This window comes from Ovis aries, chromosome 11, assembly GCF_016772045.2.
Source record: "Ovis aries strain OAR_USU_Benz2616 breed Rambouillet chromosome 11, ARS-UI_Ramb_v3.0, whole genome shotgun sequence".
NCBI classification, from domain to species: domain Eukaryota; kingdom Metazoa; phylum Chordata; class Mammalia; order Artiodactyla; family Bovidae; genus Ovis; species Ovis aries.
Genome location: NC_056064.1, coordinates 39,759,697 through 39,785,077, shown reverse-complemented (window position 1 = coordinate 39,785,077; position 25,381 = coordinate 39,759,697). Strand labels below are relative to the sequence as shown.

General features: G+C 55.6%; 1 protein-coding gene across 9 annotated transcripts; it reads right to left on the bottom strand.

The window, feature by feature from the left end:
* Positions 1 to 499: 499 nt before the first annotated feature.
* Positions 500 to 24,986, bottom strand: STARD3 (StAR related lipid transfer domain containing 3). 9 transcript variants are annotated; one of them, XM_060394879.1, is made up of 17 exons: positions 24,898 to 24,986; positions 15,340 to 15,544; positions 13,525 to 13,595; positions 12,011 to 12,289; positions 6,510 to 6,587; positions 6,077 to 6,154; positions 5,896 to 5,994; positions 5,379 to 5,496; positions 5,078 to 5,176; positions 4,795 to 4,850; positions 4,305 to 4,397; positions 3,594 to 3,656; positions 3,333 to 3,428; positions 2,886 to 2,965; positions 2,686 to 2,790; positions 1,638 to 1,731; positions 500 to 1,246 (listed from the first exon to the last, which is right to left on the bottom strand). In XM_060394879.1, exons 4-17 carry the CDS (start codon positions 12,236 to 12,238, stop codon positions 1,142 to 1,144), a joined length of 1,392 nt encoding a protein of 463 aa, XP_060250862.1. In that variant the 5' UTR covers positions 12,239 to 12,289; positions 13,525 to 13,595; positions 15,340 to 15,544; positions 24,898 to 24,986; the 3' UTR covers positions 500 to 1,141. The 9 variants fall into 9 exon arrangements, with proteins under 9 accessions (XP_060250862.1, XP_060250864.1, XP_042111861.1 ...); XM_060394881.1 differs by having other exon boundaries at positions 5,896 to 5,949; positions 13,525 to 15,544; XM_042255927.1 differs by lacking the exon at positions 13,525 to 13,595.
* Positions 24,987 to 25,381: the final 395 nt, after the last annotated feature.

The window sequence follows — 25,381 nt, the reverse complement described above, 5'->3', positions numbered from 1 at the left end:
TCTATGCAAGTTAGCACCTCAGGAAGCCTGCAGGGAGGGAAGGAGGGCCATTTCCTGGTGGTCCCAAGTGTGACGGGCAGAGAGAGGAGGTGAGCAGAGCCCAGAGGTGCCTCAGTGACCCAGAAGCCCAGGCCTCGCCTCCAGGCTCCTCCCAGCCAAACCTTCAGACCCCAGTATCAGCTGAGGCCTACTCTGGCTCCTTCCAGGTCTCCCCCTACCTCCCGCCTCCCCATCCTGGGCTGGAGACCTTAACCTAACCTTCCTAGCAGGAGACCTGGCTGGGAGGCAGGGAATTTTTACCACTTATCTATCTGACCAGCTGAATGGGGCGGGGGCGGCGGCGGGGGGGCCACTTCGAGAACTGGGTCCCCAGCTGGCTCTATTCTGGCTCTGAGTGGGTAGGAAAGGGTCATGTGTAGGCTGTAGCAGGGTTCCTTCCCCTAGGCCCTAAGTGCTGCCCTTTTTTTTTTTCACTCTCAAGAGGCCAGGCTGCAGGGGCTGTGTTTTGAGTTCCTGTTTTTAATTGGCTCAAATTACAAAGGTCCCCAAGGAGGCACTGGGGGGTGTGGGTGGAGGGCCGCAACCTGGAGAGAACCTGGGAGGCGCAGGCTCCCTGCCAGTGCCCACCACCCCCACCTGCCACCCACACCCCTACAAGTGGAAGTGCAAGTGGAGAAAGGTCCCAGACCCTTTAAATAATCCTAAAAAACCATGATGAGCGCGGAGCTCCCACACCTTCACACTGGTGATGAGCTGCCCCAACTTCGGTCCTGCCCAGGGTCCTCTCCCGCTGAGCCCGTGGCTCCCATTCCAGACCCCGCCCTGGGCCAGGTAGGGGACAGTGGGTCTCTTCCTCCCAGAGGCAGGGAGGCCGTGTAACCATTGGCAGGAAAGACCCATTCGGTGCAGCGGCAGAGTCCCAGAGCTTGAGCCCTCAGCCGGCTCATGGCCGCCCCCAGGCGCAGTGAGGCTCGGTGCAGGGCGGGAGCTCAGGTCACAGCGCAGCTGTGGAGGAAGCTCCCCCCTCCCCACTGCCGAGGCCAGGTCCTCAGTGGGCAGCAGGAAGCCCGAGCGGTGCCCCCTCTGGCTCTGGAGGCCGTGGCGACAGGACCCTGGCCCGCAGGGTGGCTAGGAGGCACCCTTATGCCCGGGCACCCAGCTCTCCGATGCGCTGCCGCAGGTGGAAGGCAAATTCGAACATGGTGGCTGCGAGGCTCTGGTGGATGAGGTACCGGGGCAGGCGGCCCTGGGGGAGGCGAGGAGAAGTTCCAGGAAGGCTGGCCCTCGGCAGGGGCTCCCCCTCAACAACTGGCGCCCGAATGCAGGTGCAGCTCTGGCATGCAGCCGAGGCCGCCCTCTCCCCCACCCCTGGCAGGAAGAACATGCTGTGCCCGGGTCTTGGCACGAGTCACACAAACAGACCTGGGAGGGGGTGGGCTGGCAGCCAGCCACCTTTCCTCGGGCCTCAGGAGTCAGAGGTAAAGAGGGGAGGCACAGGGCCTCAGGGCGAGAAGACCATCTGGACCCTGCCCCCAGTTTCAGAGGAAGAAAGGAGGCGGAGAGCAGGGACGCCCAAGGTCACACAGCACAGTCCCCTCCACTCCGCAGAGCCTGCTTCGGGGCCCCAGCACGCCCACCTTGAGATCTGTATTAAGGATCCAGATGAAGGTGCAGACTCGCGGGTTACTGGCTGACTTGAGCACGATGAAGCCCCCAGGACCATTCTCTCCCCTGAGGAGAGAGGCATTGGTGGGGGACCTTGGAGCCAGGCGAAACCCCTGATTCCTGCTCTGCCCTGACCCACCTTGGACTGGGGTAGAAGGGGGAAGGGAGCTGCTGGTTTGAGCAGGGCCAGAACGGGTATCCCAGAGGCCACAGGATACAGGCCCCCACCCCACCTGCCATGGGGTGCTCGAATCCTCCTCCAACAGTCGATGTTTGCACAGCCCCAGGGGCAGGGCGTTTACCACCTTCCAGCTCCAGCTCTGGGAGCAGTGCAGAGCCGCGGGGTTCCACGAGGGGGCGCCTTCTTGGGAGGCCTCAGGCCTGAGCGGTAGGATTCCCATCCCATCAGCTCCCCTGCCTCCACAGATAAGGGAGCTGGCGCCAGGAGGGGAAACGAGCTTGCCCATCACCCAGCAAACACTGTGGTGGTGGTGAGACCAGAGCCCCGGGCTGACACGCAAAGAACAGCGCTCTCTGTGGAACCCCAAGACAGAAGGGTATGTGGGAGGAGGCCACCCACAGCGCTAGGACTAGAGACCAGGGGGGGCTGGAGGAGGCCGTGGAACAGGCAGCCGAGGACTCATGCCTCTTCCTTTGGGTACCTCCAAGCACCATGAGGGTAATGCAAGGCCAAGGGACGGGGAGAAAGGGATGAAAGGCAGGAAGGTGATGCTTCAGAACACAGAGCCTCCTGCTGTGCTGGTCCCCTAGACCAGCCACCTCATGGCTCCCAGCCCCCTTCCCGGCTGGCCCCTATTCATCGCCATCCTTGGTCTACTCTGGAGCTCCCCCGAGCCTGGTGGTGGTTCCAGATAAGCAGGATTAAGGACAGTGGGACCGGGTACAGGAAGGCGCCCTCAGCAGGAGAAAGTGCACAGCTGTATACACCAGTCCTGCCCTATTCTCACGGCCACGAGGGGAGGAGCCAGTGCGCATGACCCCAGGCAAAGTTCAGCTCACCTGACGTATTTGTGCGTTGGGGGCTTGGTACAGTGCGTGGTAGCGATGCCCGAGGACAGGTATCGGTCTCGGCGCCGCTCGATGCGTCGGACATTCACAAAGTCCCTGGAGGGGGATGATTAGATGATGATTAGATGATTAGATGCGTAGAAGGTCCAAGGGCAGGAGGCCTGCCTGAGGGGGCGGGTAGGGGGGCTTACCTGGGAGAGACCACGCCACCCGCAGCCCCTGAAGACACATCATAGGAGATGAGGGTGTTGTCTTCTACTCGCTGTAGGATCTGCAGGCATCAGGGCCGACGTAAGGTGCAGCCACCCCCAGGAAAACTCCAGGGAAGGGCCCAGCATCTCAGGAAAGCCCCCAGGTCAGACGGCTCTCTGCTCAGGCCCCGTAATTAGGAGCCACTTCCATTCACGGGCGCTGAGACCAACACTCTGAGCATTTCGTCCTTCCATCTTCTGGACCCTCTCTTGGAGGAAACTATTACCACCATCCCCATTTTACAAATGGGAAAGCGGAGGCCCAGAGTAGTTCAGTGATGCGACCCAGCTCCCCAGGGGGTTCACTGTTCACACTGGACCACGCCCTCACCTGCCACGTGGCTCTGCCCTGAGGGGTGCCGGGCCTGGGCTGCCGGCTCAGCTCACCTGGCAGGCAGTCACAGTCTTGTTCCACAGCACCATCCTCTCAGGCTGTAGGATCACCTCCTGGTATACCAGCTCCGCGGGGCAGGGCAGGAAGGTCTGGGGCGGGGCGGGCAGAGGGCTGGATGGTGCCAGATGTACTTGGGCACACCAGCCCCTTCCTATTGGGTGGGAGAAACCTGCGGGAGGGTCCCCACACCACCAGGCCCTTCCTGGAGTCCCAGGCAGAGCAAGAGGCTCCAGAGCACTCTTTCCATCACCCACCTTCAGAATGAAGGTCTTGCCGTGAAAGGGAACCTCGATGGTGTACACAGTGTCCCCATATTCCTAAGGCAGGGACAGAAGGGCAGCAGGGAGGTGAGTGGAGGGCAGAAGAGAGCCGGGGTGGGGCAGGAATGGGTGACGGGCAGGGCAGGATTTTAACAGCCCAGAAGAGAAAACTTTATAGGAGTTTGGGGGATATCTGAGCAGCCATTAAAAAACATTGGTTCTGACAAATGTCCTGCCATGAGGAGAGAAAGGCTTTTGATATCAAGTTAAAGGTAGGAGCACAGCTGCAGCTGCAACCACGAAGGCCCGTGTCTCCGGGCCGCCGAGGCTGCCAGGGGAACTGGCCAGAGAAAGGGACCGGGATGTTTTCCCCCTGTTTTCCAAGCTCTCTGCCATCTTTCTAGATAATATTGTTTTGATCATGAAACAAAACACCGGACACAGCACAGAAGCCTGGCTTCCCCTTCAAAGCTGGAGCTGAGGCAGCAGAGCAGCAGGGGCGGGGCCGGGGGGGGGCAAGGGGAGGGGCGCTAGAAATGTCCAATCCAGGCCAAGGGGCTGACTCCAGGGCCCAGCCCCCTCCCCTGGGCAGAAATAGGGTTCCAACCCGCGCAATCTTTGGGCTTCTTTCTCAGGCCTCGGAAGAGGGAGGGAAAACGCCCTACAAGCCAACTCTCAGGGTCCCGTGGGAGAAAGGTTTCTTACGTTATTCTTCTCAAACTTCCAGTTCTCTTCTTGGGCCAAGATCTGGTCCACCACCGTCATGGCCTCCTTCCCCTGAAGGATGTACTCCCGTTCCTGGCCAGGGAGGGGAGGCAGGAAGCGGTCAGCCTGGGAGCTGCACCCCTCTGGGTCTTTCTCTAGACACTCCACACATCTCTTTCAAAGGCCTGATTCAGCTGGATGTCCAGATGCAGGGTCTGGGCTGGTCTCCTGTACCCTGTGAGCTCCTGGGGACCAGGTGCTGTAGTTGTTACCCCGGGGACCAGGTGCTGTAGTTGTTACCCCGGGGCCCAGGCAGGAAGGAGACCACTGGGCCTGATTGACGGTGAGCCAGACACTCAGATGGACACTGACAGGCCTTCAGGCTGCCTAAGGTCTGCCCTCCTCTGGGAAGCCCCTGCCCACCTGGCCGAGCCCAGTGCTGGCTCCTGTCTGGGGTGCCCACCCCAGGTAGCGGTAGGCAGCCAAATACCTGGGCAGAAAAGCTTTTCTTCCCAACAATTTCTTCATCGGATTCATTGTCAGACCCTGCAGAAAAACAAGCATGGGGGACAATGGGAAGAGGTGGGGAGGAGGGGTGGGGAGGTGAGGGATTGGGGTACAAGTGCAATGGTGTGTAGGGGGATAAGATAGTGTGTGGGAGAGGACTGCTCGCTCTCCCCAGGGTGCTATAGGACGAGAAAGCATAGACCCAGCCATCCTGCTCCTCATAAAGCCCCTCCCTGGAGGTAGTTCCCCTACCCACCAACCCTCACCTGCAAAGGATTCTGGGGGTGAATAGAACTGGCCCTCAGACAGAGCGCTGGAGAAGAGCAGGGGTCCTCGGGCAACAGCAGCCTGGGCGGCAAGGTACCCTGGGGGGCAGACATGGGCAGCCATCGTCCCAGACCAAGGACAACCATGCCTTGGCAGCCTAGGGTCCCCCGGCCCGGGCTCTCTTTAAGGCTCTTGGAGGCAGAGTTGGCAAGAGAGCTCAGAACTGGCCCTCATGCCAGAAACTCTCCTCTCTTGGGTGGGGGTGACCCTCGCTGCATCCCCTCACCCCCCAGCACTCACATCGCTCCTCCTCAGCCTCCTGAGGTAGGACTTTGAAGTCAAGGAACCAGGTCTCCAGCCAGGCGAGGACAAAGGAGACGATGGGGAGCAAGTAGCCGAAGGCCCCTTTGCTGAGCAGCTGCGGAGGGAGGGGGCTGAGCGCCACAGCCGGGGGTCACCCTGGACCCAGAGCCCCACCCCGGGGCTGCTGACTCTGGCCTACACCCCACTCCTGGTACCAGCTGCTTGGGCACCCCCTGTGGCACATGCCTCTGAGATGGAGGGATTAATGAATTCTACAGCAAGATACAGTAAGGTCAGGCTGGAGGAGGAACTTTTTGTTCTTAGGGTTTCCGCAGGGCAAGTGGGAAAAGCCAGTGAAGCTGACCCCTTAGAAAAAGCCAAGGGCAGGAATCCCCCTCACCCAACCCTGACAACAGGAATAGAAACCCGAAGTCAGAGAAGCAGTCCCTTCTTGGGACGAGCCCATCCCACAGGCTGGATGCCCACCAGACCAGCCAGACCCCGAGCCACTGACCTCAGAGAGGATGACCTTGACGATGAGGAATGCACTGGACACCAGTGTGGTGACCTGCCCAGGGGAGGGAGAGACAAACAGACAGAGCAAAGACAGAGCCTGGGGAGTAAGTCCTCCTCCATCCCATCCCATGAGCCAGCCCCACCAGGGCCCGAGAGCTGCCAGGAAAGTGGCATCTTACCGCAATCACCCACCAGTGCCGGAGCCGCAGCACGGCATAGCCCAGGAGCAGTCCGGAGAAGCGGAAGAAGGCCAGGACCTAGCAGGGGAGTGGGGGAGCCGTCACAGGCAGCCACGGGCCCCACCTCAGCTGAAGGCTGACCGCCCCTCCAACCTGCTCCCCCAGGCTCCCCAAGCAGTGTGCACGCCCCAGCAGAGAATGGCTGAGGCCAAGCCAGTGCTTCTTTGGGGATTACATGTGACCTCCTTGGACGGGGGTCTTGTCTTCCCCTCCCACTTGGGGCTCTCTGAAAGCGGGACCTCATTTGGGAACAGGCTTGAATACAGAGGGCTCCCTGATCAGATTAGGATGCGTGCTGCAGGAAGAAGGAAATCCAGCCAAAGACCCCTGTCCCTGCTCCCTCTCTGCCCGCAGGATCTCCAAGGCCACTCACAAAGATGTCAAAGAAGGAAGTTTTAAAGTTGTAGTTGATGACCTCCTGCTCCAGGTTCTTCTGGATGCCTGTGTTGGTCTGGAAGAGAGAGGTGGGTAGGACCAAGTCCCCAAGGCTGCCCTTTGTCCTCCCAGAGGGAGCAGGTGGAACTTGGAGGAGGGGCTGTAAATGCTCAGCTACCACCGAGGAGCCCTGAGGCACCAGGCGAGCTCAGCCAGGGGCCTGAGACCCCAGTGCTGAGACTGTTCCTCTAAGGATCCAGGCAGTCCAGACAGGCAGAGCTGAGCCTCCTGACACTCGTGAGCACACTGCCTAGGAAGGGGCAAGCCTGGAGGGCCTTGGGAGGTGATGGGCCCTATGCAGGCGCTATGCTGGCAGACAGGGAGCTGGGAGCCGGCCTCTCCCATAATTTCCTCTCCCTCCCACCGGTGCAGTGCTCCATCTTCCCAGGCAAGCATCCATCTGGGGTGACGGGGGCCAAGGGTGGGCAGTGGTATCAGACGGAGCCCCAGGTGGCAAATCGATAGATTAGGTTTGTACTTAATGGGCAAAATCCATCAAGCTGCTAGAGAGGATGGCATGCAGAGTGAGCAGCCTGGTCCTTGCCTCTGCCCCTGCCCTAGCCACCCACACATTTTCAATGGGATCCCTGAGAGCCTGGCTGGGGAGTAAGGAGTCAGGATGCCCATTGAGAGCTAGACTGCAGCCTGATGCCTCAGGCAGAATGGGGTGGCAGGCCCGTGCCTCTGCAGGTGGGGTGCCAGCCCCCAGAATAGAGGGGTACAAGGGGACTCTGGGGGATGGAGTTTGGGAGCCCTGAAGGGGAAGACCCTTCACGATTACCTAGATCAGGGCTTCTGATCTCTGGAAGAGGATCTGAACTGGGGCGGTGGTGGGGGGATGAGGTGTTAAAGATACACAAGGTTGAGACACTGGGTCTGAATCTCGGGGTGAGCTGAGCATCTGGAATGGCTGTAAAGCTCCTGAGTGATTCTGATGCTCAGGGCAAAAGCCAGCCATCTGGACAGCCCCTCACTGAGTCTCGAGCCCTGGTGCATCCCCACCCAATGCCTCAGCCTCAAGACCATTCTGCACCCCATGGGGTCAAACGCCTTGCTGACATCACAACCCACCCCAGCCTGATCCTCCTCTTACTCCTCAGACTACGCCCTCTTGGGCTCCAGAGTCACTGTCCACAGAGCTCTCTCTTCCATGGTTTTTCTCTTTACAGAGAACTCTCCCTTGCCTGCATACCCACTGGCCAGCCCACTGCATCAGGACTCAGGACAGTACAGTTCCTGCCCGTTTTGCCAACTCTGGCTGCAAGACCTTGGCGCTGGTCCTACAGCCTGGTCAGGGTCCTTGCATACACTGGGCAACACACAGTCTGATAGAAAACTGAGAACAGGGGCTTCCCTGGTGGTCACCTGGTGGAGCCGCCAGGGAAGCCCAAGGGGGTCGTCCAAAGGAATAAGGCTTAAGACCTCAGAAACTCTTCAAATGGCCCTGAACCTCGCTGAGCCTCCTCTCTCATCAGTAAGATGGTCCTTAAGGACCAGTGGCTAAGAGTCTGTGCTTCTAATGCAGGGGGCCTCGGCTCAATCCCTGGTCAAGGAACTAGATCCCATGTGCCACAACTAAGACCCAGTCAAATAAGTGCGGTGCGCTCAGCCGTGTCCGACTCTTTGCGACCCCATGGACCGTAGCCCACCAGGCTCCTCTGTCCATGGCATTCTTCAGACAAGAATACTGGAGTGGGTTGCCATTTCTTTCCCCAAGTAAGTAAGTAATGTCAAACTAAGTAAATAAATATTAAAAAAAAACTAAAAATACATGTTTCAAAGTATGAAAATGGCAAAATTGAAAAACTAGTAAAACTTTAATTGGCCACCAAGAGAAACATGATGTTAATTCTATGAACTGTTAAATTCAGCATTCTGAAACTCTTTGTCAAATTTGAAAATAACTTGGACGTTAGATTTTCTCACTCCACAAGGATTTTCACGTCTGCATGACGACTGCTGAGCTATTACAGCCAGTATAGCCATACCGTTGCCAAAGTAAAATCGCCAAACATTTTTTCAGCTCTTTTCTGTCAAGAAAATATTATACATACATTTAATGAAGGATGTGTGTGAATTTTAGTGCCCGCTTTGACGCTGGAAAGCAAAAGTGTTAGTTGCTCAGTCGTGTCCGATTCTTTGTGACCCCATGGACTGTATCCCGCTAGGCTCCTCTGTCCATGGGATTCTCCAGGCAAGAATACTGGAGTGGGTTGCCATTCCGTTCTTCAGGGGATCTTCTCAACCCAGGGATCAAACCTGGGTCTCCTCCACTGCAGACAGATCCTTTACTAGAGAAGCCCAAGGGGATTGTCCAAAGGAATAAGGCTTAAGACCTCAGAAACTCTTCAAATGGCCCTAAACCTCGCTGAGCCTCAGCTCTCTCATCAGTAAGATGGTCCTTAAGGTCACGGCTGTGGCTCCTTCTGGCTGAAGGTGCCAGCTCACCTCTGTGCACAAAGGAGCGTCACCCTCAGAGCCTTGCCTTGCCTTCCAGCTCAACATGCCCAGAATCAAACTTCACCCCTGAACCAGCTCCTTCTCTAAGCTCCTCCTTTGTAACAACAGTCATTGTTTTCCTGACCCCTGAGATTGAGACGGAGGTTTGTGACATTGTACAGGGAGCAGTGATCAAGACCATCCCCAAGAAAAAGAAATGCAAAAAGGCAAAACGGTTGTCTTAGGAGGCCTTACACACAGCTGTGAAAAGAAAAGACGCAAAAGGCAAGGGAGAAAAAGAAAGATACACTCATTTGAATGCAGAGTTCCAAAGAACAGCAAGGAGAGATAAGAAAGCCCTCCTCAGTGATCAGTGCAAAGAAATAGAGGAAAACAACAGAGTGGGAATGACTAGAGATCTCTTCAAGAAAACTAGAGATCTCTTCCAGAAAACCAGAGATACCAAGGAAATACTTCATGCAAAGATGGGCACAGTAAAAGACAGAAACAGTATGGACCTAACAGAAACAGACGATATTAAGAAGAGGTGGCAAGAACACACAGAACCACACAAAAAAGATCTTCATGACCCAGATAATCATGAAGGTATGATCATTCACCTAGAGCCAGGCATCCTGGAATGCAAAGGCCTAAGGCCAAAGGCCTAAGGTAGCACCACTACCAACAAAGCTAGTGGAAGTGATGGGATTCCAGTTGAGCTATTTCAAATCCTGAAAGATGATGCTGTGAAAGTGCTGCACTCAATATGCCAGCAAATTTGGAAAACTCAGCAGTGGCCACAGGACCAGAAAAGGTCAGTTTTTATTCCAATCCCAAAGGAAGGCAATGCCAAAGAATGCTCAAACTACCACACAATTGCACTCATCTCACATGCTAGCAAAGTAATGCTCAAAATTCTCCAAGCCAGGCTTCCACTGTGAAATTCCAGATGCTCAACCTGGATTTAGAAAAGGCAGAGGAAACAGAGATTAAATTGCCAACATCTGTTGGCATCCGTTGAAAAAGCAAGAGAGCTCGAGAAAAACATTTGCTTTATTGACTACGCCAAAGCCTTTGACTGTGTGAATCACAACAAACTGTGGAAAATTCTTAAAGAGATGTGAATACCAGACCACCTTACCTACCTCCTGAGAAATCTGTATGCAGGTCAAGAAGCAACAGTTAGAACCGGACATGGAACAACAGACTGGTTCCAAATAAGGAAAGGAGTATGTCGAGGCTATATATTGTCACCCTGCTTATTTAACTATAGGCAGAGTATATCATCAGAAATGCTGGGCTGGATGAAGCACAAGCTGGAATCAAGACTGCTGGGAGAAATATCAATAACCTCAGATATGCAGATGATACCACCCTTATGGCAGAAAGCGAAGAACTAAAGAGCCTCTTGATGAAACTGAAAGAGGAGAGTGAAAAAGTTGGCTTAAAACTCAACATTTAGAAAATTAAGATCATGGCATCCGGCCCTATCACTTCATGGCAAATAGATGGGGAAACAACGGAAACAGTGGGAGACTTTATTTTTTTGAGCTCCAAAATCACTGCAGATGGTGACTGCGGCCATGAAATTAAAAGACGCTTACTCCTTGGAAGAAAAGCTATGACCAACCTAGATAGCATATTCAAAAGCAGAGACATTACTTTGTCGACAAAGGTTCGTCTAGTCAAGGCTATGGTTTGTCCAGTGGTTATGTATGTATGTGAGAGTTGGACTATAAAGAAAGCTAAGCACCAAAGAATTGATGCCTTTGAAATGTGGTGTTGGAGAAAACTCTTGAGAGACCCTAGGATTTCAAGGAGATCTGACCAGTCCATCCTAAAGGAAATCAGTCCAGAATATTCATTGGAAGGACTGATGCTGAAGCTGAAACTCCAATACTTTGGCCACCTGATGTGAAGAACTGACTCATTGGAAAAGACCCTGATGCTGGGAAAGATTGAAGGCAGGAGGAGAAGGGGATGACAGAGGATGAGGTGATTGAATGGCACCACCGACTCTATGGACATGAGTTTGAGTAAGCTCCGGGAGTTGGTGATGGACAGGGAAGCCTGGCGTGCTGCAGTCCATGGGGTCGCAAAGAGTCAGACACGACTGAGCGACTGAACTGACTGAGCTTGAGACCTGGAGGAAGGACACGTGCCATCCAGAACTCTGACCCACTTTGCACAAAGAGAACAAGGGGAGGCTCGGAGAGGCTGAGTCCCTCGCTGAGCTCACACAGTTGCTACAGAGCAGAAGCTGGGACAGGGGACCAAGCCCAGGATGCCCTCTCCATGCTCCTACCTCTGCATCAGGTCCCGCTCTGCCCTGTCAGCACCTGGAGATTAGGTTCCACTGCCAGCTGGCCAAGCACTGCATGGCAGGGGTTGGGGGTGGTGGTGGGGGGGTGGGCAGACTCCACCCTGACAGGCAGCTCTGTCTCCAGACCATTAGGTGGAATCTCACCAAAACCAAAAGGCCAAAACTGGGGACACTGGAAGAATGCCCAAGGTGGGGAAGGAAAGCTGGGCGTCACTGGGAGTCTTTACAGATTGCCACCCACTGTTCCCTCTGCTTTTGGCACAGCGCCTGGGACACAGCCGGGACTCAGAAATGTTTGCTGAATGAATGAATGAACTAAGCCAGAGAGCAATGTAGGGCAGAAAGAAGACAAAGGCTCTGATAGCTCCACGAGAGCCCTCTGGGATCCGCCTCCTTTCTCAAGTGTGTCCACTAGGGGCCAGTGTGGTGCAGAGGTGTGAGTTCTGGGGCTGGAGTCTGGGTTCAAACCTTGCCTTCTTCACACGCTTGCTGAGAGACCTCCGATAAGCAACATAACGTCTCTGTGTTTCTCTCTCTGGAAAATGAGAACCGCTATTCTTCTAGTCTCATTCTTCATTTTACCCGGAAATCAATACACCCCCAGATGCAACCCTCCAAGGCCCAAGCAATACCCCTCCCCCAACCTGACCTGCGCCCCCAGCCTCAGCCCCACTCACGTTCAGCTCAATGATCCAGAGCAGGGAGATGAAGAGCAGGTCGAAGGTGACGAACAAACAGAAGGTGCGGCGGACGTCGGAGATGGCCCGGCGCTTCTCCGGCAGTGGCGGTGGGAGGAGGTGCGAGGAGAGGCTCTGGCTGTGGGATAGCGATGAGCCCAGGGAGGCCACGGCCGGCAGGCTGCGCTCCAGGTCGCGGCCCAGCAGGTCCCCGGACAGCTTGCTCATCCTGGTGGGCCCCCACCTCCAGCCGGGGTGGGCTGGGCCTCAGTAGCAGGGCTGCAGGGAGGCAGGGTGGCTGGTCAGGTCCTGGGGTCAGGGTCCAGGAGTGCCCGGGAACCTCCTTCATCCGTTTGAACGCAGCCCCAGGACCCCCATTTGTTTCCAAACACATCTGCCCCCCACCCTCGGCCTAACTCTGTGGCCCAGGGCCCTCTCTGCCTCATTTCCCTCTGCCTGACTTCCAGGCTGGAGGGGTCTGAGCATCCTTCTCCCTCTGTCCTGCTTCTTCACCCCCCCACCCCAGGCAAAGTCCTGCAGCCCCATGGTCACCCTTTGGGGCCTCCTGGGTCTTCCCTGACGTCTGGGGCCACAGCTTGCTCCTGCCAAGCCCTGCCCTGTAGTTCAGCCTCTGGGCCTGTCAGCAGCCTCTGGGCCGGTCCCCACCCCCAGGAGAAGTCAGCCCCAAGCTCTGTTCTTTGTTTTCCAAGCACAAAGCCACATTCCCTCCCAGCAGCCAGCCCTACCCTCCCACCCCCTGATCCATGGCAACTGGGAGGGACTTCCTAGAGCAGTGTCTCTGCACAGGCCAGCCCTGGAGGAATGGTGGGATGACATCTTGGTCCCTTCTCTCCGCCACCCCCGCCTCAGGCCCAACCAGCTCTCTCCAGCATGCTCCTAATGGGTGGGCGCGTCTCCAGGCTTTCTCTCCCCCCACCCACAGCAACCACCTCCACGTGACAGCCAGAGAAAGCTTTTCAGAACATGAATCAGATCCTGCCATTCCCTGTTCACAACCCTCCAAGGGCTCCCCGCTGGTCTGAGGATAATACACCCTCCTCATGGTGGCCCTCGCAGGAACGAGGCCTGCCTGGTTCCTCTTACTGCTACTCTTACAAGGCAGGGCCCCATCATCTCACTAGGACAGCCACCCTGGCCTTCTAGGTCCCTTCAGGCGGCAGCCTGGTCCTGCCTTGGGGGCCTTACACCCAAGTCTCCCCAGTCCTTTCAAGTGGCAGCCCCAAGGCCCTCTCCTCAGAGCCTCACACCCTCCTTCCCCAGTCCCAGTGAATTTACTGGCATTCACCTTCTCCCCTGGTGGCTCAGAGGTTAAAGCTTCTGCCTAGAATGCGGGAGACCTGGGTTCGATCCCTGGGTTGGGAAGATCCCCTGGAGAAGGAAATGGCAACCCACTCCAGTACTCTTGCCTGGAGAATCCCATGGAGGGTGGAGCCTGGTAGGCTACAGTCCATGGGGTCACAAAGAGTCGGACATGACTGAGCGACTTTACTTACTTGCTTGCTTACTTCACCTTCTCCAGTCATCTCACTGCGTTCCAGGTCCACACAGGGCAGAATGGTTCCTCCTTTCCTCACACAAGACAGCCAAGGCTCCAGGAGGTGAATGGATGTGACCACCCATCCCTCACCTGCCCGTGTGACCGTGAGGCTGAAATCCTCATAAACCCGCGAGACGAAGTGGGCAGTGGGGCACTCCCTCCCTGCTGAGCAGCCCCCAGGCCTATGGTCCTTGCCCTAGCAGTCTGCTGGCAGGGGCCCTCAGAGGCCCTGTCCCCCAGGCGGGGGAAGGAAAGGTTTAGGCTAGAGCAGAGGGGAGCTGAAGCAGCATGGTGGGGCCTGAGTCTCTGGGACCCCATGAAGAGTCTCCGAGTCTTCCCACACGCAGAACCAGGGTGCAGGTCTGGGGGCTACTGGAAGGGGAGCCCTGGATCTTTGTGCTTGATCCTGGGAAGGCCAAGATCTAACCGGTCCCCCCTCCATAGCCGTCCGTCCCCTCCACACATTTGCTGTCTGGTCTCTTCCATGCTTCAGCTACTAAGTCGAAAACAAGCCCCCATTCTGTGGCCAGCAGGGTTTCTGAGCAAGCCGGCTCACCCGTCCCTCTACCTCCGTGCCAACCCAACAGTCAGGACCGACTGTTCTCCGCAGAAGCACCAGCCGCTCCTACTCTTTCGAGGTGCCCATGCTAAGCTCATCTGGAGGACGCTGAAGGAAAGCTGGACCAGCTCTGGAAGGCGGGGCCAGAAGAGGCTGCTGGCAACAGGACCCCCCAGCATCTATCAGCCGGATCTGGTGTCAGGCCCCACGCTCAGCACCCCTCACTGTGACACAGCCGCAGCCCTAGGGCGGGTGACATTTCCTTGTCTCCAATAGCCCGCTTGTCTTCTGCTAGACCTGTCTCCATCTCTCCTCTCTCCTGTCTCTCTCACAAGCCACCTCTTCACCATTCTCTGGAACTGTCTCTGTACCCCCTCCCACGTCTGTCTTTATTCCGCCCCCTCTCTGGGTCTTCCTCTCCACCTCTCTCCCATCTGCGAGTGTCTCTCCACCCCCATCAGATTCCTCTCTCTGGTTTTCTCTTACGTGTCTCTCTCCTTTCCTACCTGCCTCTTCCCTGTCTCACTGCAGGGCGCTGTGGCCTCCCCACTCCCCCTCTGCCCCAGGGTCTGTCTAGTCTTGCCCCCTGGCTTTCTCCCTCGCTCTCTGGGGACAGGACTTGGGTGGCAGCAGCTTGGGTGTGAGACTCACTTGGAGTGCAAACAGCACTGACACTCACACCTCCAGACGTCCACGTGGAAGTGAGAGACACAGAGCAGGGCTGAGAGCAGAGGTGTTGGGGGAGCCCGAGAGAGCTGCCGACGCGGGGGGTGGGGTGGTGAGGGAGCCAAGCACCGGGGGCTCTGCAGCAGGGGTGAGGGCTTCCGGCCAACAGTCGGAGAGAGCAGGGTTCTGCGTGACCCTCCTCCATGAAAGAAACTGAGCATCCAAATAAGCAAGAGCTGGAAGAGGTGAATGAGTTCAGGGGCAGCCATTAGCCTGAATAACTTTGGGCAAGTCCTTCTTAGCAAGCCCCCATTTCCCTATCTCGGAGAAAAGTCCTTTTTTTTTTTTAATGTATTCATTTTTTAACTGTAGGATAACTGCTTTACAGAATTTTGCTGTTTTCTGTCAAACATCAACACGAATCAGCCACAGGTATACATATGTCCCTTCCCTCTTGAACCTCCAGGGAAAAGGTCCGAAAAAAAAAAAAAAAAAAACCCTTTTAAACAAGAGAAACTTAAAACAACATCAACCAAAAAACCTTACCTAGGATCTCAATATATAAAACAGATACATTTGCAGGGCAGCAAAGGAGATGCAAACATAAGGAATCGGCTCACGGTCACAGCAAGCGCGGAAGAGCGTGGGATGGCTTGAGAGAGTAGTATTGAGAGAGACCATACGTAAAACTGATAGCCAGTGGGAATTTGCCCTATGATGCAGCGAACCGAAGCTGGTGCTCCGTCATGTCCTAGAGGGGTGGGATCGGGAGGGAGGGGGGAGGGAGGTTTAAGAGGGAGGGCACATGTTTCTACTTCTGGTTCATACTGATGTATAGTAGGAACCACCAAAATATTGTAAAGTAATTATCCTCCAATTAAAAATAAAATGATTTTTTAATTAAAAAAAATAAATGTTGATGTTTGGCAGAAACCAACACAATTTCTGTAAAGCAATTATCCTTCAATTAAAAAACAAATTAATTTAAAAAAAAGAAAACAGATAAAAACTGGGAATTCCCTGATGGTTCAGGGGTTAAGACCCCACACCTTCACTGCCAAGAGCGCATGTTCAGACCCTGGTCGGGGAACTAAGATGCCACAAGCTTCGCAGTGCAGACAGTAAATAAATAAAATGAATAAAAACAGGACTGTATAGGTCCTGCCATAGGATGTGGCCACAGAGAGCCCCACAAGTCAGCCTTCCCTCAAACTCCATCCAGGGTCACCCTGAGGAACCTCCATGGGTGTGGTTTGAAAAACTCACTCAGATGACATCAGAAAGTTTTGAGTTCCCTGAGACCACCTGCCAGCTCCAGATATGAAAACCATCTTGGCCTAGAACTGCTCTCTACAGTCCTCAGAACACTGGCCTGGGGGGATGGAGGGAGGCGGCTGCCGGCAGAGCAGGCTGGCCTCCACCCTCCCGACAGGGGAGGCAAGAACGAGGGTCAGGGGGCTGCTGCCACCCAGCCCCCTGGGAGCAGCGCCCCCCTGCCAAGCCCACCGCCTGCTGTCACCAGCCCCTCCCCAGCACCTTCAGAGGTGTCAGGAGGGGAGCAGCACGTGTGGCGTGAAGAAGTCGGCCTGGGCTGGCTGCAGACAAGACACCTGATGTGCTTGTGGAAGCTCAGCTGCTTGGAGAGAGTGGGGTGGGCGGGGTGGGCGGACCGGTGGCTTTTCTCATCCTGGGTCAGAAGGGTAAGAGGGGTCGGGAGGAGGCGGCCAGGCAGGTCTCTGAGCACAGGGAAAGCTCTGGGGGCCCCTCACGCCCCTTCCCAGGCCTTCTCTGACTGGCCCCAGGAAACGCTAGCCTGGGGGCAGCAGGAGCTTTTGGGTGGGTCCCCACTCAGCAGAGGACAGCAGGCAGCTGGTACCTCTGAGGCCGGGGTTTGAGTCTCGGTCCGCTCTCACCAGTCTTGCGACTGGGGCAAACAGAACATTCTGAGAATCGGCTTCTTCAGTTGCATTAAATAAGGGGAATGATAATATACTTAGTGCCACAGAACTGTCCACTTAAAAGTGGCTAAAATGGTAAATGTCATGCTGTGTATGCTTTCCCACAATAAAAGGCAGCATCTCCCATCTGTGATTGCTACCGGTGATTGCTGCCCCATAGGCATTTATGGATGGAGAAGGCAATGGCACCCCACTCCAGTATTCTTGCCTGGAAAATCCCATGGACAGGGGAGCCTGGTGGGCTGCAGTCCATGGGGTTGCTAAGAGTCGGACAAGACTGAGCGACTTCACTTTCACTTTTCACTTTCATGCATTGGAGAAGGAAATGGCAACCCACTCCAGCGTTCTTGCCTGGAGAATCCCAGGGACGGGGGAGCCTGGTGGGCTGCCATCTCTGGGGTCGCACAGAGTCGGACACGACTGAAGCGACTTAGAAGCAGCAGGCATTTATAGAAGTGTCAGGGGAAGGATGGCTGCTGTTTGGCCAGTGGGGGTGGAGATGGAGCAAGCGGGTGGGCAAGGCCGTTCAGGTGAGAGGTGTGGGGGCTTACACACGACAGTGATGTGTAATAAACTGCCCTCAAAGGCCTGAGTTGAAATCTGAGCTCCACAGTTCATGTGCCGGATGTCCCAGAGCAAGCTGTCCAAGGCTTCAGCGTAGGCTTCCTCCTCTGTGTGCACTATGGGCCAAGTTACAGAGGCTCCAGGCAAGCGTGAGCTCCTGGGGAGGGGGGAGGTGTCCTGGCTCCCTGCACAGGCTCTCGGGGGAAGCCCGGACTGACCTCTGATGCTACCCCTTCCCACTTGTGCCTGCCCCCTCAACCTCCCCCAGGGCCCGATCTCCAGTTCTTGGGTGGCTGGGGCACAGACAGGGCCCTTCCCAGGCCTCAGTCACACCCTGGGCTGGAAGCTCCAACCATCTCTCTGCCAGTCTCTGGCTGACATTTCCTGACCAAAGCAAGTCTGTAATGTGCCTATGTCTGTCACTCACTCAGCAAGACTCCAAGGCTGCACCTGGAAACGGGGACTGGGGGATACCTGTATGGACCCTGGGCCGCCTGGTGGATCAGAGGAGACAGCGGTGAGTGGAGAGCTCGGACAACAGCCCCTGACGCCACAGAGTAAGGCCTTCATAGATGGGAGCCATGGCCGCCGCCGCCACCTCTGTGGGCCTCTCCCCCTCTCCTCTGCCCAGCTTTCCACGGATGGTCAGGCCAACCTACACAAGTTCCAGCTAGAGCTCCCTCCACCAGCTCTGTGACCCTGAGCAGACGAACACCTCATCTATGTCCAGAAATGATTCTCACCTCAGAGCGGTGCAGCATCTCCAAACCCTCTCCCCAGGCCAAGGGGGCAGGAGACATGGGTTCAAAACATGTGCCCCCCCTTGTATGTGCGAGCATGCTGTCACTTCAGTCATGTCCAACTCTTTGCAACCCTGTGGGCTGCAGCATGCCACACTCCCCTGTCCATGGGATTCTCCAGGCAAGAATACTGGAGTAGTTGTCACGTCCTCCTCCAGGGGATGGTCCCCACCCAGGAACTGAACCTGGGTCTCCTGCGACTCCTGCATTGCAGGTGGGTTCTTTACGGCTGAGCCACTGGGGAAGCCCGGATTCCCACCTTACTAGTCACTGAACCTTTCTGTGCCTCGGTTTTCCCCTCTATAAAATGGGATAATGGTAGTATCTACTTCTTAGAGGTATTATAAGGTTTAGGCGACTTATTACACGTAAGGACCCAGAACAGTCCCCGACAAAGAGTGACTGCTGTGGAAGGGCTAGCTAACGTGGCCCCTGTCTTATCTTAGGTGGAAACAGTCTCAAGTTCAGCCTCTGTGGGATGGCTGCAGGCCAGGGCTGGGGTTGCTCTGGATTGAGACTCTGATGATGCCCAGGTTAATGGAGAATCCACAGATGGGCAGGAGACAGAGGCTCTGGGTGCGGAAGAGGCTGGCCTCGGGTTGTATTCTGCCACTGGCCAGCCTGGGAGGAAGCTGGCTCAGGGAAGGAGGACAGCAGACCAAAGAGGCCGCACACCACCCAGACGGGCCAGGAGAAAGCAATCCGGCTGGCAGTGGCCCCGGCCGGCCCCCTGCAGACATCCTCTCCTTCACTCCTGGCGTCCGTTGCCGGGAGCTGTGGAAATGACAAGACTGGAGCTTGGAGAGGCCTGCCCACAGCCTGCCCTGGACAGGGCGGAGCCGACCCCAGGGGCACGTGGGCTTCCCCCAGTGCTGGGCTAAACCCAAATGTGGCCACCTTCAGGGCCTGTGGGGAGCGAGGTGTCAAAAGACCCCAGAGCCTGTAGAGAGCTCAGCGCCTTCCCCTCCACATCCGAACCATGAACAAATCCTTCCAAGTCTAGCCAGTGTCCGCTGCTGCTCACCACTAACAGCACCCTGCCTGAGCCACCATCTCACATTTGCTACAGCTTCCTGACTGCCTCCTTGCCCTGGTCCCAAGTCTGTTCTCAACACAGCAGACAGAGAAACCCCAGTAAACGTCAGGCTGCACCTCCTTGACATCCCAAACTTCCAACAGCCTCCAGCTCCCCCACAGTAAAGGCCAAAGTCCCTGCCCTGGCCTACAAGCCTCCTCTTCCCCTGGTACCTTCCGCTCCAGCCACACTGCTCTGTGGACGCGTCCAGCACGCTCCTACCCCAGGACCCTTGCTCCTGCTGTCGTGTCTGGATTTCCTCCCCTTGGTCTCTGCAATGTTCCCTCCCTCTGGAGAGGCTTTCCCTGAACCCTCCATTCAGCCACATCTTGTATCCCCTCACCCTGCTTCCTTCTTGACAGCACCCATCACCGCAGACATTATACGTTTACTGGTCTGCTTCCTGCCTGTCTTCTCCCACTGGATCAGGGACACCCTGCCTGCTCACGGCCGCTTGTCCGGTTCCAGCACCAGTCTCACAGCAAATACTGAGGAAGTGTGCTGAACGCCCGCAGCGTCACATGTACAGGTGCTCCTGCACACACGCACACCCAATCCTGGAGGAGCGGCCCCACTGGACCAGCCTCTGCTGGACTGGACTCCACCCTCAGTTGGAGTCTCATGTTACCCAGAGCCCAGGCCCTTCCTCCACCAGCAGGCAAGGGGGAGGACTGGTTTCCCAGGCAGCCTCAGGCAGGGTGGCTGCTCCCCTCCTCTCCTCTGAGCCCAGACTCACAGGGACAGGCCTGGGGGCAGGTTTAAACCCCTAGGATAGCCACTCCTCTCTTGTGACGGGACTGACACCCCTCCCCCAATACTCTCCAGACACTGGCTGTTCCCAGGACACCCCATGGCCACTTGGTCTCCCTTCACGCCTCCAGTTCCCCGGGGGTGGGGTGGGGGGGGGGGGACACTCTTAACTCTTTAGAGACCAGTTCAAACGTTGCCTCCTGGACAAACCTCACTCTCAGCGCAGGCTTCCCCAAGCCCAGATCTCGGGACCCTGGCTCAGCCCTTCAATCCCCACAACCCTAGACTTGAACCTCAAACTCATCTCTCCTCCAGCCCTTGAGGCCCAGGTCACAGTGTTTGGCCATGCACACGTCAAGTAGGTTCACTGGCCTGTGGACCACCCTGGAATAAGGGAAAGGGCATAGATTTGGGGGTTGGTCAGGAGACCTGGAGTCAAAAGCCAAAGGCCATTCTTTATTACATTGCGTGCCTTTGAGTCTCTCTGAAACTCAGTCTTCTCATCTGTAAAACGGGGATGGTAGAGTGCCCACATCACAGAGCTATTGAAAGAATTAGAAATGACAGCTGCAATGTGCCTGTGTTTAATTAACAGCAGCTATGACTACCATCGGCGACCATGGGAACAGTGTTAGAGGCAGGGCCCTGCGTCAGGCACATGCAGCACGGCACTCTGCCCAAACTGAGGGTCCATCAGTACTGCTGGATGGCAGGATGGGCCCTGATCTCAGGGAGCTGCCCCAGGATGATACATATTAGGCTCTCCTGTAGTTCAGGGATCGGTGGCCTATGCCATCAGCCTCGGCACAGTTGGCTTCCCGGTCCCTACTCTGCCCCACCAGAGGGCTTGGGAAGTTCCCTGGAGAAGCAGGGAACTGTGTCCCTAGAGAGCCCAGGACACAGCAGCAGTGACAAGTAAGATCTCAGAGGCCAAGCCAGGCTCTTTCCCTTTTCCTTCTGAGGAAGTGAACAGGCCCCAGTCAAGCCAAAACAGAAACCGTATTCATCACGGGACGCTCCCACACTGCCCTAGCCCAGGAGGCTCTGAAGTACAGTTTACAGGGCTTTCCTTGCGGCTCAGCTGGTAAAGAATCCACCTGCAATGTGGGAGACCTAGGTTTGATCCCCGGGTTGGGAAGATCCCCTGGAGAAGGGAAAGGCTACCCACTCCAGTATTCTGGCCTGGAGAATTCCATGGACAGAGGAGCCTGGTAGGCTACAGTCCATGGGGTCGCAAAGAGTCGGACACACTGATCCACTTCACTTTCACTTTCTTTCACTTTCACTTACTGGAAAATCCTATCAAACTGAGATCTACTCAGCGCTTCAGCTCCCTCCGCATGCCAGGCCCTATTAAATGTCAGAGATGTCCCTAGCTCTGTGACTCTATGACCCCAGCCTACTCAAGGGCTGGTGAGTCAGGCCCCACCCCACCCCTCAGTGCTGTTGGATAAAACAGGACTAATGAGGTTGAGTTCTCAAGGTCAGTTTGGAAAGGGCTGGTCCATCTTCCAGGGCAATCTCAGTCCTATGAGCCTAGATGACAGAAAGCCCTGCAGGGGTGGGCGTGGTTCAGAACAGACTCTTCCCAGCACTGGCCCTGACCAGCTCCTTCCCAGGCAGAAAAAGCTCAGAGAAGCATACAACAGGCAGGATGGTATACCTCCCTTGTCCCTTGTCCCACTGATGTGGCAGCTGTCCCTTTGGGGACTGGGAGCCCAGGGCAGTTTCTGGGACATGATTGTAGACCAGCAGTCAGAAGACAGTTCCTGCTGAGTGAACCTGACCTCACCTCCCAAGTCTCAGCTTCTCTGTCTGTAAAATGGGGACAACAATCTCTGTCGTTGAATGCAACAAGCGTGAGCTGTCAAATGTACAGAATTTCTGGTCTCACCCACACCCTTTCCCCCAAACAAGTCTGAGTGTCGGAGAGCTCGGTTTACCACAGCAGGTAAACTGAGAGCCTACAGCATGCCAGCCACTGTGTTGGTCCCTGGGGTTATTCACTCAGGGGGTCCGGGTCTGGGAAGGGAGGCTGACAGATAAAGGCAGAGTGCCACGCTGCGATCAGCACTTTCAGGGAGGGATGAACAAAGGACTGTGGGCTCCCAGAGAAAGGAGCATCTGACCCAGGCTAGAGTTGGGGAGGTCGGGAAAGCCACAGGGAGGAGGAGCCATCTGACCCAGGCTTCTGCATCTATCAGCCGGAGGCAAGGAAGATGGGCACTCCGGGCTTGAACAGAAGCCCAGAATCTGGCTTATAACACAGGTCCAGCCCACAGGCATGCATGCTGACCTTACCCCTAGGGCCCTGCCCTCAAACTTGGGTACCAAGCCTCCAGACCTCCCCAGGGCATGGTCTCTGCAGGTTCCTAATCTAAGGGGATACTTCTTCGTGGCCAGGTGAAGAAAGGAATCTGCCCTCATGCCCACCTCAGCCCCCTCCCCTGAAGGAGCTCTTCAACTGGAGGATATAGCTTTCCTTTCTTTGAGCCCACCCTGGTCTCTGCCTCCCGCTGGTACTCATTCTCTCATTGAGGGCCCCTAACTGTCAGCTCCTCTGGAAAGTCACTCTTGGCCTTTTTCTTCCTTGGGTTCCCAGAGTTCTGTGTACATTTCTCTAGAACTCATGCTTGAAAGTGAAAGCAAAAGTGAAGTTGCTCAGTCATGTCCGACTCTTTGCGACCCCGTGGACTGTAGCCTACTAGGCTCCTCCGTCCATGGGATTCTCCAGGCAAGAGTACTGGAGTGGGTTGCCATTTCCTTCTCCAGGGGATCTTCCCAACCCAGGGATCAGACTCAGGTCTCCCTCATTGGAGGCAGACGCTTTAATCTCTGAGCCAACAGCTTGGCCTCTAACATTTATCCATTTCCAGATTCATTTCCTGAGCAGAATGACATGGTATCTAGGTCTTCTACTGTTTTGAGTCCTCACCAGTCAAACCCAGATCCTGCCCCTAATGCCCTCTACCCCAGCATTTTATTTACTGACAAAGAGTCAGGCTTTGGAGCTCTGAGACAGAATGAGAAGCCACATCAACTGTTCTCAGCAGTTGATAAAATTAAAAGTCAGAATCACTGTTCTTTATCCTTCTTATGTAAACAGTAATAATAGTTAACACTCATTTACTGAGCACGCCTGTGCTCACTGTTTTAAGCCCTAAACATACACTATTTCATTTAATCCTCATGATAACTGTACCAGATAGGCACAGAACTATCTCCATTTGACAAACAAAACTGAAGCACTGCCTTCATCAATATCATAATAGTCCTGCGACCCAGGAAGTCCAGTTCAGGAGTCTGTATCCTCCATCATCACGCTATTATGGACAGGGTGCTGCAGGGACTCAGATGGGACAATATTTAGCCTTGGGCAGGGGCGGTGATCCAGAGGTGATGCTGCCTGAGCAGAGCACTAAAGGTCAAGTAGAAGGTAGACAGCAGCTAAGAGGAGAAGGGACTTTCTAGGCAGTGGGGCTGGTGCCTGCAAAGCCATGGAGACACAAAATGGCAAGGTGTAGGCAAGCGCATCCTGCAATGTCATATTATTGGACCTCAGGGTACACATAGGGTAGGAAAGAGAGCCGTGTAATCTGTGCTAAAGATTCAGCCTTTCCCATAGGGACTGGGAAACCATTCAAGGGTTTTAAGCAAGGAAGTGACGTTATGAGACATCTTTTTCAAGGACCACAAGAGTTACAGTTGGAAGACTGGGTTGCAGGCGGCCGTGAACTGGAAGTTCCTGCAAAGTCACCGCAATAATCCTGGTCAGAAACATATCAACAAGGGTGCTGACAACAGGGCCAGAAGCATGGGACCAGGTGCGAAGCATTTTAAGGAAGTTACTGGACTAGGTCACCTCTTAGATATGAGAACTGAGAAAGAAGAGGAAGTATAAGATAATTCTCAGGTTTCTGGCTAGGATGGGGTAGTTCAACTTCAGACAGACTGAGTGGCAGCTGAAGGAGAGCCATCCAACTGGTAGCTGGATGGCCAAGCCTGAGGCTCCAGGGAGGGGCTTGGCTGAAGCTAGAGATCTGGGTGCCTTTTTGGTACCCTAAAGTTGAAGCTAGGCTTCCCAGGTGGCTCAGTGGTAAAGAAGAATCCGCCTGCCAATACAGGAGCCGCAGGACACTCAGGTTCGGTCCCTCGAGGAGGAAATGACAACCCACTCCAGTATTCTTGCTGGGATAACCCCATTGACAGAGGAGCCTGGAGAACTACAGTCCAAGAGGTCACAGTTACACACGACTGAGCCACTGAACACAGGGACGCAAAGCTGAAACCATGAGAGTAGACGGGACCATTCAGATTCAGTGTACAGAGTAACGGGCTGGGGCAAGAGGAGACTGTGAAACGGTACTTCTGCAGTCAGAGGAGTGGGAAGAAAATAAGGGGATGCTGACGCGGAGGAAGCCAAAAGGGGGGAAAGGGGCACATATCCACTATTTCAATTACGGGTTAGTGTCACTCGTGTTATGCACCTTTAAGAACTCAAGAAAGATATCCAAGAGCCCTCCTGATGTCCATTAAGAAGTCATTCATTGCCATTTCCAAAGGAAGTTGAGGGAGCCCGGATGACAGTGAGACGGAGACCTACAGGAACTTGCAGATATTTTCCTGCTCATTCTTAACCCTGACACCTCCCCATAACCAGTTCTTGCTCTTAATACCCAGACACCACCCCCTCACAGTGAAAAGAAAAGCTATGGAGGGCGATCCGGAGCGCCCTTCCCGGACTCTTTCGAGTGGGCGGGGCCGCGGACTGTCAGCGCCGAAGACCCCTGAACCTCGCGCGGGGTGGAGCTGAGGAAGGGGGCGGAACGTGGGGCGCAGGGGGTGTGGGAAGGGTCGGACGGAACCAGGAACGGACACCCGCTAGGGAGACGGGATCCGCTGGCAAGACGTAGCCCTCGTACCACCACCTGGTCCCAGTGACCTCTTGCGGACCCACCTGCTCCATGTCAGCCACGACCCCAGCTCTTCCTACCCGCAACCGCAACCTGACTCCGCCGCCCCAGCAGCGCCTCCGAGCGGAAAGGGATCTCCCGACGCCACTTCCGCCACTGAGTCCGCCCCCGAGAGCGATCCGGGACGTGCGTAGGCCTGCAGCCCCGCCCCTTCTCCTAAGCCCCGCCCCCAAGCCCTCGGGCCCCACCCCCCAAAGTCCGGAAGTGGAGACTGAAGCCAAAGTTAGGCTTGAAAAGAGCTTCCTAACGGTAGGGGGAATTGGAAAGAAGCCCAGAGACATCATCCTTGTTGGGTCACGAAAGCCTGGCACTATGGAGAAAAAAGGATCTTCCCCAGGGGAGGCCTGTGGGGAGCGGGGTGGGGACGGGTCCTTTGTAGGATCTCTTTTACTCTTGAAGGACTCCTCTCCCCCACCCTCTTTCAGCCATCCTTAGCGGGATCTAGAACTCCTAAGGTCTTTCCCAAGA